The following is a 15,867-nucleotide window of genomic DNA, read 5'->3' on the forward strand; positions in this document are numbered from 1 at the left end:
AAGGAGAAATGCTCACTAATAGGGATGCAACATGTTTCATGACCTGAAATAAAAGATCCCAGAAAATGTCCATATGCTTAAAAAGCTTATTTCTTTCAAATTTTGTGCATAAATTTGAAAGAAATAAGCTTTTTAAGCATATGGACATTTTCTGGGATCTTTTATTTCAGGTCATGAAACATGTTGCATTTATATTTTTGTTCAGTATATAAGGTTAGGCAAAGCCAAACAACAGAGAGTGAATAACAGACAAAGAGCAGAGTGAATTGTCCATTTTAATTTCAAATGATTATTTTATATTTTTGTTCAGTGTCGATACGGTATCTGTTCGCATTGCTGAAGAATTTAATTTCTGGGAAAACAACATCTGCTGCAGATATACCACTAAGTATGGCCTAGATGCATGGTAAAGAACATTAGATTCAAATCACCTCAATGACAGCCACTTGGCCTAGCAAGTAGGATGGCTAACTGTTCACCCAGGTGGAAAACAAGCGGTCTTCAGGTCTCAGCCTGGTCATGGTGATCAAGCCAACCAAGTCTATGACATCTCATCTACACACATACATAAAAACATCCTACCAGCACACATACTACGTAATACATACAAATCTAACACACAAGCATCACGCCAGATGGCCACACAGATTGCTTAGTGCTAATTTCCCCTGTGAAATATTTCAACAGCAGCAGCATCATTCACAAAGGGATGCTGCCTAGCCTGCAGTCCAGGATTTGCGCTTCATACCATTCCCTCCACATCCATATTTTAACAATCGGTGCACATTTCATTCCACACTGATCCGTATGTCAGATGAATTTGTTTTTTTAATACCCACATTTGCTTGGTACAAATGTGTGATTTCTAGATTACAAAGCTCCTTTATGTAGAACCATGACACACTATTCCCTATATAGTGCCCTACTTTCGACACGGGCCCGTAGGGCTCAGGGACTTCATTTATAACCGTTGCGTAAATTTCACACTAAATACCTACCTGCGCCATTTCTGAAAGGGTAAATTTGAAAAAAATATTGAGCTTTATAAAACGTGGCACACGCCATACATAAGCATGTTCCCCATTATAAATCAGACCTGTAATAAAACTGTCCACTGGTGAACAGCACTAAAACGTATTATTTAAAAGAAATATATTTATGTAAAGGTGTGGGCAGAATGTTTTGATATTTTGCATGGACTTTTTTCAAGCTAAACATGCATGCTGCTGCATGCCTACAGCGAGTGCTCGTCCGTGAATTCTGCAATATTGATTGTATACGCACACACATCCTCATATGAACATCCCAGACACAGACAGCACTTAAATACCCCAGGTCTACCTACAGTAACCACGTTTCCATTCAGTTTTTATGTGAATAAAGTCATACCATATAAAAACCAATCACGAAAGTTGTGATGGAAACAGGGCGTTTCGGTACAATTTCATAAATGCCGACAGATAATTTGTTAGTTCGACATAGTGGGGTGTTTTTGTGTCGATAAAATTAATTACGCGACAAATTCCGGTAGAAACACCTTAATTAGCAAATATTGATATAATAACCATTTTTATCTAAGTAAACGTGGAGTCACTCGATGATATGGTTGGTGTGCGGTCTTCCCACTACAACTCAGGAAACCGTGCAGTTTATCAGGCTACAGCTGAAATAACTTGTGAACTTCACAGGGTGGTGAAAGTGTAAGGTGATGAGCTTGCTGCTCCTGTCCAAAAAATATCGAGAGTCCTATTCTGGTGACATGATGCTTGACTGCTGTTTGGCAAATAACAATATCAATCGCTCTTATCCATAAAAATAATCTCATGTAGATTAGCCTACCCGCACTGTATCTGCCAGCTGTTGGCTAGAGTGAACGTACCAAGACCACAGTATTTAATAAGGCAACAGTTTTTGTGACAAAGCGATCAGTGAAAATGTGATGAAAACACACTGAACTTTAGATTTTTCTTCGGTACATGAAAACTTAAATTAACAATTACTTGTGTGCACTACCTCATCACACACTGATTTGTATCCGTACCACGTCTGTTTGGTGGAAACACACCACTGGTGGGAAAATACGCATGTTTCTTTATGCAGATTTTTTAACATTGGCATGAAAATCTGTCACCAATTAGATGGAAACCTACATGGAGAGAGAAAATATTTATGTTAAGAACTCTCCATGAATATCTTAATTTGAGTTTCCCTGGCAGCAGGTGCAGGTTCTCTTTAAATAGGAACTGAACCATGAAAACAGCACACTGTAGTGACTGAGGCTGTCATTCACCAACAAAAATACGGAACAAAATGAACCTGATATCTGTTCACACTGCTGCAGAATATCATTTTGGGGAAAAACAACATTTGCTCCAGATATACCAGTAAGTAGGGCCCAGGTGCATAGTAAAGCACAGATTCAAATCACCTCAAAGGCAGTCATCCTTGCTAGGCTAAGTGTCTAACTGTTCACCCAGGTGGCAAACAAGTTGTCGTCAGGTTTCAGCCTGGTCATGATGATCAAGGCAACCAGTCTATGATGTCTCATCTCCCCTAAGCTACAAGCACATGCAGAGTATATAGCAGGGGCGCAATTTTCACTGGGGACAGGGGGGACATGTCCTCCCCAAACTATGAAATATATTCTTTTGTCCCTCCCAGTTTAATCATTGGAATGTGATACACATGATATTTTCCTGACACCACACTCCGAGGGCCCTCACCTCCTCCCTGTAGGCCGTCTCGTCGTTGTTGGTAATCAAGCCTACCACTGTTGTGTCGTCCGCAAACTTGATGATTGAGTTGGAGGCGTGCGTGGCCACGCAGTCGTGGGTGAACAGGGAGTACAGGAGAGGGCTCAGAACGCACCCTTGTGGGGCCCCAGTGTTGAGGATCAGCGGGGTGGAAATGTTGTTGCCTACCCTCACCACCTGGGGGCGGCCCGTCAGGAAGTCCAGTACCCAGTTGCACAGGGCGGGGTCGAGACCCAGGGTCTCGAGCTTGATGACGAGCTTGGAGGGCACTATGGTGTTAAATGCCGAGCTGTAGTCGATGAACAGCATTCTCACATAGGTATTCCTCTTGTCCAGATGGGTTAGGGCAGTGTGCAGTGTGGTTGAGATTGCATCGTCTGTGGACCTATTTGGGCGGTAAGCAAATTGGAGTGGGTCTATGGTGTCAGGTAGGGTGGAGGTGATATGGTCCTTGACTAGTCTCTCAAAGCACTTCATGATGACGGAAGTGAGTGCTACGGGGCGGTAGTCGTTTAGCTCAGTTACCTTAGCTTTCTTGGGAACAGGAACAATGGTGGCCCTCTTGAAGCATGTGGGAACAACAGACTGGGATAGGGATTGATTGAATATGTCCGTAAACACACCAGCCAGCTGGTCTGCGCATGCTCTGAGGGCGTGGCTGGGGATGCCGTCTGGGCCTGCAGCCTTGCGAGGGTTGACACGTTTAAATGTTTTCCTCACATCGGCTGCAGTGAAGGAGAGTCCGCATGTTTTAGTTGCGGGCTGTGTCAGTGGCACTGTATTGTCCTCAAAGCGGGCAAAAAAGTTATTTAGTCTGCCTGGGAGCAAGACATCCTGGTCCGTGACGGGGCTGGTTTTATTTTTGTAATCCGTGATTGACTGTAGACCCTTCCACATACCTCTTGTGTCTGAGCCATTGAATTGAGATTCTACTTTGTCCCTATACTGACGCTTAGCTTGTTTGATTGCCTTGCAGAGGGAATAGTTACACTGTTTGTATTCGGTCATGTTTCCGGTCACCTTGCCCTGATTAAAAGCAGTGGTTCGGGCTTTCAGTTTCACGCGAATGCTGCCATCAATCCACGGTTTCTGGTTTGGGAATGTTTTAATCGTTGCTATGGGAACGACATCTTCAACGCACGTTCTAATGAACTCGCTCACCGAATCAGCGTATTCGTCAATGTTGTTGTCTGACGCAATACGAAACATATCCCAGTCCACGTGATGGAAGCAGTCTTGGAGTGTGGAATCAGATTGGTCGGACCAGCGTTGAACAGACCTCAGCGCGGGAGCTTCTCGTTTTAGTTTCTGTCTGTAGGCAGGGATCAACAAAATGGAGTCGTGGTCAGCTTTTCCGAAAGGAGGGCGGGGCAGGGCCTTATATGCGTCGCGGAAGTTAGAATAGCAGTGATCCAAGGTTTTTCCAGCCCTGGTTGCGCAATCAATATGCTGATAAAATATAGGGAGTCTTGTTTTCAGATTAGCCTTGTTAAAATCCCCAGCTACAATGAATGCAGCCTCCGGATAAATGGATTCCAGTTTGCAGAGTCAAATAAAGTTCGTTCAGAGCCATCGATGTGTCTGCTTGGGGGGGAATATATACGGCTGTGATTATAATCGAAGAGAATTCCCTTGGTAGATAATGCGGTCGACATCAGGTGAACAGAAGGACTTGAGTACCTGTATGTTGTTATGATCACACCACGTCACGTTAACCATGAAGCATACGCCCCCGCCCCTCTTCTTACCAGAAAGATGTTTGTTTCTGTCTGCGCAATGCGTGGAGAAACCAGTTGGCTGCACCGACTCCGATAGCGTCTCTCCAGTGAGCCATGTTTCCGTGAAGCAAAGAACGTTACAGTCTCTGATGTCCCTCTGGAATGCTACCCTTGCTCGGATTTCATCAACCTTGTTGTCAAGAGACTGGACATTGGCGAGAAGAATGCTAGGGAGTGGTGCACGATGTGCCCGTCTACGGAGTCTGACCAGAAGACCGCTCTGTTTCCCCCTTTTACGAAGTCGGGTTTTTTTGGGTCGCCGGCTGGGATCCATTCCGTTGTCCTGGGTGAAAGGTAGAACACAGGATCCGCTTCGCGAAAGTCATATTCTTGGTCGTACTGATGGTGAGTTGACGCTACTCTTATGTTCAGTAGTTCTTCTCGACTGTATGTAATGAAACCTAAGATGACCTGGGGTACCAATGTAAGAAATAACACGTAAAAAAAACAAAAAACTGCATAGTTTCCTAGGAACGCGAAGCGAGGCGGCCATCTCTGTCAGCGCCGGAAGTATAGATTGAGTATAGAAGTATAGATTGAGATTTTGTATATAGTACATACAAATCTCACACACAAGCAGTCATGCCAGATGGCCTCACAGACTGTTTAGAGCTAATTTCCCTTGTAATACATTTCAACAGCATCATTCAAAGGGATGTAGCCTGGCCTGCAGTCCAGGCTTAGCTCTTCCTACCATTCCCGCCACATCAATATTTCAACAATCTGTCCACCCTTCAGCTGAATGATTTTGTTCAATATGCACACTTAATTGTTTAGTACAAAATGTCTGATCACTCGGTTACAACGCTCCTTTATGTAGAGCTATTAACAAGACAATGGTTTTGTCCCAAATGACACCCTATTCCCTTTATATTGCCCTACTTTTGACCCGGGCCCATAGGGCTCATGACCTTTGAGTACATATCACATTAAATATCTGTGTGTGCCATTTCTGAAAATAATAGGTCTAAAAAATATTGAGAAATATAAACTTCCGCAAGCCATGCATACCCATGTTTCCCCTCATAAATCAGACCTGTAGTAAAACTGTGCACGAGGTGAACAGCATTAAAACGCATGCCCGGAAATACACCCTCCGTTCACCTTTTATGGTGTCAATAACACCCTTTATTTGCTGTATAATTTGGCACGAATTAGGCCAAGCGCAGCTTGTAAAAGAAGGAGCAATGTCATATTTGATCACATTTCTGTAGAGGTGTGGGCCGATTGAAAAAGACACTGGAAAATATCAAAACAAACTAAACCTGAATGCTGCCTGTAGCGAGTGCATGTCTGCACATTCTGTAAGATTGATTTTATATTGGAAACAATTTAAAAAGGGCTACAGCCCACACTTCTATGGAAATGAATTGTTTGTCAATATGTTGTTTATATATTATAGTGTTTCTATATCCTGCGTTCGTATAGGCATCCAAGATTAAATAGGTTTACGATGTTATGCTACTTTTACTTAAAAATACTGTAGCCTACCCATAGTCAATTATTTTACATAAGCTGGTCTACTTACTCTGTTGAAAGAATGTTTTTATTTTTTTGCAGTAATTTATGTAATTTGGCAAAATACTTTTATCTTACAGAAACTCAAACTATTGCAAATGGTTGTGGACCTTTCAGCTGAACTTTTGAATTCAACAATGTTTGGCATCAACTTTTCCCCCAACCTAAATATGCTGGACTGCAAATTCTGTAAAATTCTGTAACATTGTCTAGAGCCTCTTAGATGTTAAGCTCTATATGGGGGACGTTGTGGTTCTGGACTGGTTCCGATTGACATTTTGTTTTACAAAGCGCCTTGTGAACATCATAGGGTTCTGTGCCTTATAGTGTCAGAAAGCCCCATTTGTCTGCTCTCCGCTACCACATTTTCAGCGGAAAGGTGACAGTCTAGCGAATCCAACAGTTGTCATTTCATCTCGCTGTGACATTCTCAGCCGTAATTAGATGTCACAACATAAAAAATAAATACGAAATAATTTCATAGAATTGAAACAAGTCCACTTTCTCTTGGTCACAGACAGGATGAAATCCCTTTGTGCTTAAAGCTGAAGTTGTAATGAATCTGCACACAATTGAATTGTGTGTCTGCACCGCTCAGTGGACGTTTAGAAGAAAATGATTTGTCAGTTACAGGAAATATTGTACTGTTAATAAGTTTGATCACATTTATTTTTGTTATATGGCAAAATGTTATATTATGTTTATAATTTGATTGTTATTATATTTAGAAAGCATTTCAGTCATTTCAAGCCCTATTGCCCCACTGTGATTTTTCATATTTTCATAATATTTGTACTATGCACTTGAGCTTGTGTCCTCAAAAGTGAGTACACCTCAGCAATTTCTTATATTTTTACAAGACAGGTGAGTTCCAGACCTATCTAAACTCTGCAACATTATCAGTTATTGTTTATGGCCATCATGAAACATAATTACATTTGGGTATGTCTGTTTAGGCAGAAATCAACATTTTGCCCCATCATTCAAGACTAGCAAATAATTTTTTTAAATAGGGTGAGCAAAACAGTTTTTTCTGTTTAAACACAACTGCAAACTTCGAGTAGGGCATTCAAGAAATTCGTCTGATGGGAATCTGTGATGTCATCAGCCTCCCCCTTACTTGAGGAGCAGTAGAGAAATAGAGAACAAAAGATGAAAGCCCCTCCCCCCCACTTGTGCTATGTCATGACATACCTGAACCTATTGAAATGTGCTTTTATTTAGTAAATCAGGTGTTAAACAAGGAGAAAAGCAGACTCTAACACCATATATACGTACAAAATATATCTCAAAATGTTTCCCGCAAGAGTTGGCATTTATAAAAACTGAACTTGATGCGAGAAGGTTCTTTCATTCACAGAATTTAGACCGGGGTCGGCAACAAGTGGCCTGTGGGCCAAAACCGTCCTGTGAGTGATTTCTTTTGGCCCACCCAAAGTAAAACATTTTTGTTGTTGTTTTAGTTTTGGTTAAAAAAGACTAAAATCACTAGGAATTCAGCTAAAAATTTGTTTCATTTAGGAAATCTGTTCCAAGTATCCCCATGAATTAAAAAAGAAACGTGATCATTTCATACCTTTATTACATTGAGACATGACTGTTTCTGAAAATAACAAATCCATTTTTGGGCAGTCGTGGTCAATTTGCAGTGTACAGATTATTAGAACTATGCTCCGGCACCCGACAATCCGCTCAGACCCCTACTTTAGAACAGAGTTTTGGATATAATGACGACACCTATGTTTCCACCCCCAAAATGGGATTTCTTGTCCACAGAGCGGAACGGCGGGCTATCAAGCTCCGCCTTTTCCCCTCTTTAGATTGGTAGATACATTGCATTATTTTTATACTTTTTTGAAAAATCGTGTGGTGTTGATGACTATTGCCTGTTTTCAATGGCGAGAGATGCTATTCTACTTTCCTCATGTCATGAATATGCTTCACCATCTTGCGACAACTGTGATAAGTGTTTTTTCTCAAAGTTGTCGGGATGTCACTGACATCCATTGGGTATACTTGCATAGGACATGTACACATCAATATGTGCTGTGATTTGTTGATTCAACTCAAATAGGCATTACAAAAACACATTCCATTGAATGAACCACATCAGGTAACAATTTCAATTAACATTCTACATCACCTTGGAAATTAGTGCGTCACAATATCAGGCAGCCATTTGCGAGTGGACCCATGAGTACACCAGTCAAATTGACAGGGTTAGAGGTTCCATGCCTGTTCTGTTCAGTTTTTTTCAGATGGCTAAAACAATGACAACATACTATATTCGAATTCCGACATCTTTATGCACATAGGCCATTGTCTATTGAACCATTTGAATATGTCCATTGTTGTTTGGCCTTTAAAAATCACTCTTGTAAAACAGTGCAACAGAGGCCTAATTCAGTGTCCCCCCCCCCCCCTTGTCTCCAATAAAATGCATGCTATTGTCAAAGACAGTTAAGCTGAATCCACACTCCAAGGTTTCTCTGTGACTTTGGGGGAAATACTGAAAACAGCATGCAGTGCTCCATCACACCAAAGTGCACATCTGGCATTTGAAAGGCCCGCAAGTCAGAATTGTGACTATTTAAAAAAAAAAAAAAAAATCTATTTCTCAGCCACGATGGAGTCAACAACTACCTTGTTCAAGTTGGAGATGGAGCGTTGTAATGAGGACACTGGCATTTTGGTTTGTTTTGAATGCAAGATTTCAGAGTGCTTTCAGCTGAATTCTGACAGCTATTCTTAGTCTTCAATGGTATGTCCGAAGCATGCACTTTCTTTAAACTGAAGGTTTATGAATAATTATGAAATTGTAGCTGTTCCAGTAGGGGGGTTTAAGACAGTTTTGTAGTAGGAAACTTGAGTCTAGAACTTGAACTTCCAGCACCAATTCGTTATTCGCCCCCTCCATAGCCCCAAATGCAATACACTAATAGACTGTACATGGGATACATATTGGCTTGTAGAGAACTTTTATACCTTTCTCGACTAAAGTGGGGTGGGAAATACTCAGTAGGGTCTCTACTAACCAAATACAAGCATAATATCCCGCTGCTAGGAGAACGGTAATAAAGGACTCGGATGCTAAGGATTTGGACTTGAGGACTTCGGTTATCAGACCAGACAATATAGACATTAGCCAAGAACAGTTGACCGACTTCAAGGTGACGCAACAAAACTCAATAAAAAAATCTACATATTACATTTATATATGAAATGCTCAAAGACAAATATACTACACAGCCAAAAGTATGTAGACACCTGCACGTCGAGCTACTCATTCCAAAATCATAGGCATTAATATTGAGTTGGTCCTCCCTTTGCTGCTATAACAGCCTCCACTCTTCTGCGAAGGCTTTCCACTCGATGTTGGAACACTGCTGCAGGGACTTGCTTTGTGCAGGCCACTCAAGTTCTTCCACACCAATCTCGACAAACCATTTCTGTATGGACCTCGCTTTGTGCATGGGGGCTTTGTCATGCTGAAACAGGAAAGGGCCTTCCCCAAACTGTTACCACAAAGTTGGAACCACAGAATAGTCTAGAATGTCATTGTATGCTGTAGCATTAAGATTTCCCTTCACTGGAACTAAGGGGCCTGGCCCGAACAATGATAAACGGCCCCAGACCACTATTCCCCATCCACCAAACTTTCTTGTTGGCACTATGCACTCTGGCAGGTAGCGTTCTCCTGGCATCCGCCAAACCCAGATTAGTCCGTTGGACTGCCAGATAGTGAAGTGTGATTCATCACTCCAGAGAACGCATTTTCACTGCTCCAGAGTCCAATGGTGTCGAGTTTTACACCGGTCCACCAGACACTTGGCATTACGCATAGTGATCATAGGCTTGTGTGCGGCTGCTCGGCCATGGAAATTCATTTCATGAAGCTCCCAACTAATAGTTCATGTGCCGACGTTGCCTCCAGAGGCAGTTTGGAACTCGGTAGTGAGTGTTGCAACCGAGGAGACTATTACGCTTCGGTGCTTCAGCACTTTGCTGCACATCCTGTGAGCTTGTGTGGCCTACCACTTTGCAGCTGAGCCGTTGTTGCACCTAGAAGTTTCCACAATAATAGCACTTACAGTTAACCGGGGCAGCTCTAGCAAGGCAGAAATTTGACAAACTGACTTGTTGGAAAGGTGGCATCCTATGACGGTGCCACGTTGAAAGTCACTTTATGTTTTTTCTTTTACCTGTTTTTCTCCCCAATTGGTAGTTAGTCTTGCCCCATCGCTGCAACTCCCTTACAGACACGGTAGAGGCGAAGGTCGAGAGCAATACTTCCTCTAGAACATGATATTTCCAAGCCGCACTGCTTCTTGACACACCAATGTGTCGGAGGAAACACCGTCCAGCTGGCGACCGAGGTCAGCTTGCAGGGGCCCGGCCCGCCAAAAGGAGTCACTAGAGCGCGATGGGACAAGGAAATCCCGGCCAAACCCTACCCTAACGACGCTGGGCCAATTGTGCTCCGCCTCATGGGTCTCCCGGTCACGGCCGGCTGTGATACAGCCTGGGATTGAACCAAGGTCTGTAGTGACACTTCAAGGACTGCGATGCAGTGCCTTAGACCGCTCCGCCACCCGGGAGGCCCCAGTAAGGACAGTCTGCCAACGTTTGTCTATGGGGATTGCATGGATGTATGCTCAATTTTATACACCTGTCAGCAACGGGTGTGGCTGAAATAGCCCAATCCACTAATTTGAAGGGGTGTCCACATACTTTTGTATATATAGCGTATATGTGCAGAAGACTCCATTTAAAACAATGCATGAGTGTGCATACATGCATAATTTCACCCCGTCTAATTCACGACTTCTTGATGAAAACCTTTCCAGATTCCCTCAGCAGGCGATAATGTATAAAACAGCAGACGATAAAGTAGTATAGCAGGCCCTGTGGGCACCGCCAATCAATAAACCAGCGGCAGGCGAAACACTTCCAGCAGCTCAGGCAAAGTCTCTGTCGATATTTATAACCCAACTTCTACCTGGAGTAGGCTGCGGTCTACAGGGTAGGACTCCGCGAAGAGGGGAGAGACGTCCTTGAGGCGTCACTCTTCCTTCAGTGCGGTCTACCATAAAAGTACAACCCTATATAGGGATATTATTACAAGCTTATAACTGGGAAGCAGGACTAACTTTCCATCTTGGTCCCCCTGTCATATGCTCTCGCTGAATCTTGTGATAGCAGACTAACAGACATATAACATTGCCAAACATATGGTAGAGCATTAAGCATATCAATGTTTTTGTCTTGCATACATTTGTCTGGTTTCAATACATTATTTAGACGGTGCTTTCTCCATATATGATCGTTAAGAGATACTGTCACCCTTTGGGGTCCAATTAGATTCAAGACAGACATGAGGCCTTCTGTCTCTCACAGCAGGAAAGGCGCTCCATTACAACACGCCACACAACTGTTCTTTGTTCCTATGCATGGATTCCAACTATTAAGATTCTCATTGACCTGATGCATCCATAGCATATGGCGCCTTGAGAGTGAAAAAAAAAAAAATGTTTAAGTCAAATTCATTATTTCTATCCATTCTATAGGAGGGTGAACTTACAGGGTGACAGCTAAAATCAGATAACAATTAGTCCCTTCCAGCTACCATTGATGTTAGTACCCAAATGTGTTATTGAGTAAAAAATATTTTTTAAACATTCTCATTATCGATTAAATTGTCCGCAGCACATGTGGAATGTTATTTTGGTATTTAATACCCTGGGTGCATACAAATGAGTTTGGATGGAACAGTCCCCCTAGGGTTTTTACATTGCTACTTTACCACATGCCGCTAACCGTGCTATTGTGCTACAAAGTCTTTCATAGCACAATATTTTGGACACCACCAACTTTGTCCATCAGGAACAACCTCTCAGGCTTATGTGACCCAACCAGGTATGCAACCCGGATAACCTGCACGCCACAAGACTGTGTTAGCCTGTTGAGCTAAACCTAAGCATCAGCTCGGGGGAGCTAACTCAAGTCTTCAGGTCTCAAACCATGTCAGGCTACCCTAGTCACGGTGGGTTACTTACAGTCACAGAATTGCAACAGGCTCTCAGTTTATGGACGAGGGCCATCCTTGGTCCCCTTAATGTGCTTGTGGTCCTCTCCACTCCTCTCAATCTCTACCCTCGCTATCTTCCTTTCTTTTCCCAATTGTCGCCTGTTCAATAATTCAGTAGAACGCTTGCTACTGGCAGAGCATATTCCTGCTCCCCCCACGCCCCCTCTCTCCGCGCTGGTCTTGTTTGGGATATCTAGTGAACAGGGGTCTGAAAGCCTTGTAGGATACACATAGTGGGCTTTAATGAACCAGGGGTAAAAAGCTTCTTCAACATTAAAATGCATGAGACCTTGAGAGAAGAGAACAGCGTACCGGGAAGTCAAGGTAAATAAATACTAATAGGTTTTTCTGAAAAGAAAACACTCAGATGACGCTGGCGCAAAACAACAAGTGTATCTGATAAAAGGTTTTAAGCCAGTTGGAGCTCCCGGGCCTCAAACAAAGGTATTTGTTCCTACCCCATAGAACAGTTTTGTGCTTGGCCCCCTCTTGCAATATGCTACTGATTCACTGAGAGATGCTCTGGCCTGAAGCACAGTTAGTGTATAAAGTCAAATACTGGAGAACATTTCATAACAGGCCTGTGAGCCCCACAAGCGCCCCCTTTTTCTTTGTTGTTTTCAGGGTATGTCAGGCTTTTCGGAGGAAAAAGAGAGGGAGGGAGAACGGAGGCAAAAGACGCCAATGTTGCACCACCCTATTAAAGACTCCTGTTCACTTTCCCTGTGTGTGTGTGTGTGTTAATATATACACGTGTGTGTTTGTACGAACATGTGCGCATGTATGCGTGCATATATAACAAAGCACCAGCCTCTGGCTCTCTTCAGGTCATTGGTTTCTCATTCTCACAGGGTACAAAAATATATAATTTGTTTCCATGCGAGTTGTTTTAAGTAAGAGGACATTACATTTATGTACATCACACAGAGTTTAGTTACAACACAAAGCGACTGCATAACAACTATTTTAAAGGAAGTCATGTAGTCATGGTGACAAAAACAAGTCAACCCCAGGGGGATGGGGTAAAGTGCCATAATCTTTTGAACTGGTTGATCATGGATTGTCTCTTAGGCATACGGTGGCTTCAGAAAGTATTCACATCTCTCAACTTTTTCCATTTTTTTTTTTGCGTCACAGCCTGAATTTAAAATGGATTAAATTGAGATGTCACTGGCTTACACAAAATACCCCATACATTTGACAAATTAATCACAAATTTAAAGCAGAAATGTCTAGAGTCAATAAGTATTGTTATGACAAGGCTAAATAAGTTCCCATAATAAGTTGCATGGGTTCACTCAGTGTGCAATAGTGTTTAGCATGATCTTTTTCATGACTGCCTCATCTCTGTGCCACACACAATTATCTGTACGGTCTCTCAGTCGGGCAGTGAATTTCAAACAGATTTAAACAAAAAGACCAGGGAGGTTTTCCAACGCCTCGCAAAAGGGTACCTATTGCTGTGGTGTATCTGTATACCCAGTCACAACAAAGATACAGGCGTCCTTCCTAACTCAGTTGCCGGAGAGGAAGGAAACTGCTCAGGGATTTCACCATGAGGCCAATTGTGACTTTAAAACCGTTAAGAGTTTAATGGCTGTGTTAGGAGAAAACTGAGGATGGATCAACAACAATGTAGTTACTCTACAATACTAAACTAATTGACAGAGTGAAGAGAAAGCATGCACAAAAAAAATATTCCAAAACATGCATCCTGTTTGCAGTAAGCCACTAAAGTAATATGACAAAAAAATTGCCAAAGCAATTCACTTTTTGTACTGAAAACAACGTGTTGTATTTGGGGCAAATCCAATACAACACAATACTGAGTACAATACTCCATATTTTCAAGGATAGTGGTGACTACGTCATGCTATAGATATGTTTGTAATCATTAAGGACTGGGGAGTTTTTCAGAATAAAAAAGAAAGGGAATGGAGTGAAGCACAGGCAAAATCCTAGAAAAAAACCTGGTTCTGTCTGCACCTTTCATCAGGACAATAACCTAAATCACAAGGCCAAATCTACACTGGGTGTTGCTTACCAAGAAGACATTGAATGTTCCTGAGTGGCTGAGATAGTTTTTCAAGTAGATATAAGTCTAAACTATGGCAAGACCTGAAAATGGATGTTTAGCAACGATCAACAACCAACTTGATAGAAATTGAAGAATTTTGAAAAGAAAAGACTTACATAGAAAGACTTACAGCTGCCAAATGTGCATCTACAAAGTATTGACTCAGAGGTGTAAATACTTGTGTAAATTAAATATTTATGCATTTAAATGTTCAATAAATTTGCTAACATTTTTTAAAACATGTTTTCACTTTGCCATTAACAGAGTATTAACAGGCTGTGTAGATGGGAGAGAAACAAATATTTAAACCATTTTGAATTCAGCCTGTAACACAAAATGTGTAATAAGTCAAGGGGTATGAATACTTTATGAAGGCACTGTATTAAGAAAGAGGGTGGCAAGGGAGCCACTTGGACGTGACACCGGGGACTGCCTCTAGTGACAGGATCCAGAAAAGGGAACGATTTGTGTATCACACCAATGAACCGAGTGGAGTGGGTCCAGGACAGCGGAGCGATTTGGATGTGACACCAGGTCTGAAGGTTACGTTCTGTAGTTGTCAAGGCTTTGAAGGGTGTAGGTTGCCACGGAATCAAATAGCCAACCACGGGTGATGACCGTGGCTATCCTCTGGAGGGCTGTGGAGAACACACAGGAAGTGAGGATGAGGTATGTATTGCTATGGCAACACCCTCAACAAAATGGCCACAGGTGTATTTAACTAAAACAGGTAGACGCAGCGATATGTCATCACACACCGCGGATCGACTTCTTACACCATTTGCTCTACCCAATGTGAGCGTGGCCTTGTGTTACCTTGTGTATGGGCTGATGTGTGTAGTGTGTGAGATGGTGTGACGTGAATGTGTGTTTGTCTGTGTGTTTGATTAAAATCAATGGTGCAGAGGGGCTAGCAGGTATAACTTGGTTACCTGGGAGAGCCTGAGGACGTTGGGTAAGAAAGGCCACGTTAAATATGTAACTACACAAACTAGACCGCTGGGAGAGGGATGTATTGGGTGTGGTGCCGTTTGTAACTTTTTAATTAAAGAGATGTATTTTGTGGCACAGAATTGATATTTTTCACAAAATATAGCATGTTTAGAATTGTGCCCCATAAGGAGGCTGCTGCACCACCTCTCTCATCACCCCCTCCCTCCCTTTCCATTTTCCTCTTTAGCTTTATTAGTCCATTTGTTACAGCGGACATTTAAAAAAATATATAGAAAATTATACATGTTCCTCAGACCCCCAGATAGTACACACAAACACAGCTTTTTCTCCCCACCCCCACTCTGTCTGACACACTAGAGGTCTATCCCTGTGCAGTGCTTCAGCCTCAGGGCGATAGGGGGTGTGGATGACTTATGCAACCGCCCTGTCGTTGGCCGGGACGGCACCATAATCACAGCATTTTTAGGAACGGAGCCTAACGGTGTGTGTGTTTGTGTGAGAATGTGTGTGTGTGTGTGAGAGAAAAATGTTGGAAATGTGTGTGAAAGAGAATGTGAGTGTGTGTGACTGTGTGTGTTTGTGGAAGAGTCATTTCCACTTATGAGACTCACCTTGGTAGTTTATTGGTGATTGGTCCAAGCCTGGTTGTACCACTATGAGCTGACGAGTTTTCTGACAAAAAGTAAGAAAAAGAGAATT

At 42.5% G+C, this 15,867-nt stretch overlaps 1 protein-coding gene across 2 annotated transcripts in view; it reads right to left on the reverse strand.

Annotated features, from left to right (window-relative positions):
- Window positions 1–7,614: 7,614 nt before the first annotated feature.
- Window positions 7,615–15,867, reverse strand: part of LOC109876862 (BRCA1 DNA repair associated) — a 48,438-nt gene continuing 40,185 nt past the window's right edge. The window contains exons 20-21 of one of the 2 annotated variants that reach the window (XM_020469223.2): window positions 15,780–15,840; window positions 7,615–14,852 (exon numbers count right to left, since the gene is read on the reverse strand). In XM_020469223.2, coding sequence (XP_020324812.1) covers window positions 14,758–14,852; window positions 15,780–15,840 — 156 coding nt within the window. In that variant the 3' untranslated portion in view covers window positions 7,615–14,757. The remainder of the gene's footprint in view (window positions 14,853–15,779; window positions 15,841–15,867) is intronic. The other variant, XM_020469224.2, reaches the window with a different exon arrangement.

This window comes from Oncorhynchus kisutch, linkage group LG20 (genome assembly GCF_002021735.2).
Source record: "Oncorhynchus kisutch isolate 150728-3 linkage group LG20, Okis_V2, whole genome shotgun sequence".
In the NCBI taxonomy this organism is placed as follows: domain Eukaryota; kingdom Metazoa; phylum Chordata; class Actinopteri; order Salmoniformes; family Salmonidae; genus Oncorhynchus; species Oncorhynchus kisutch.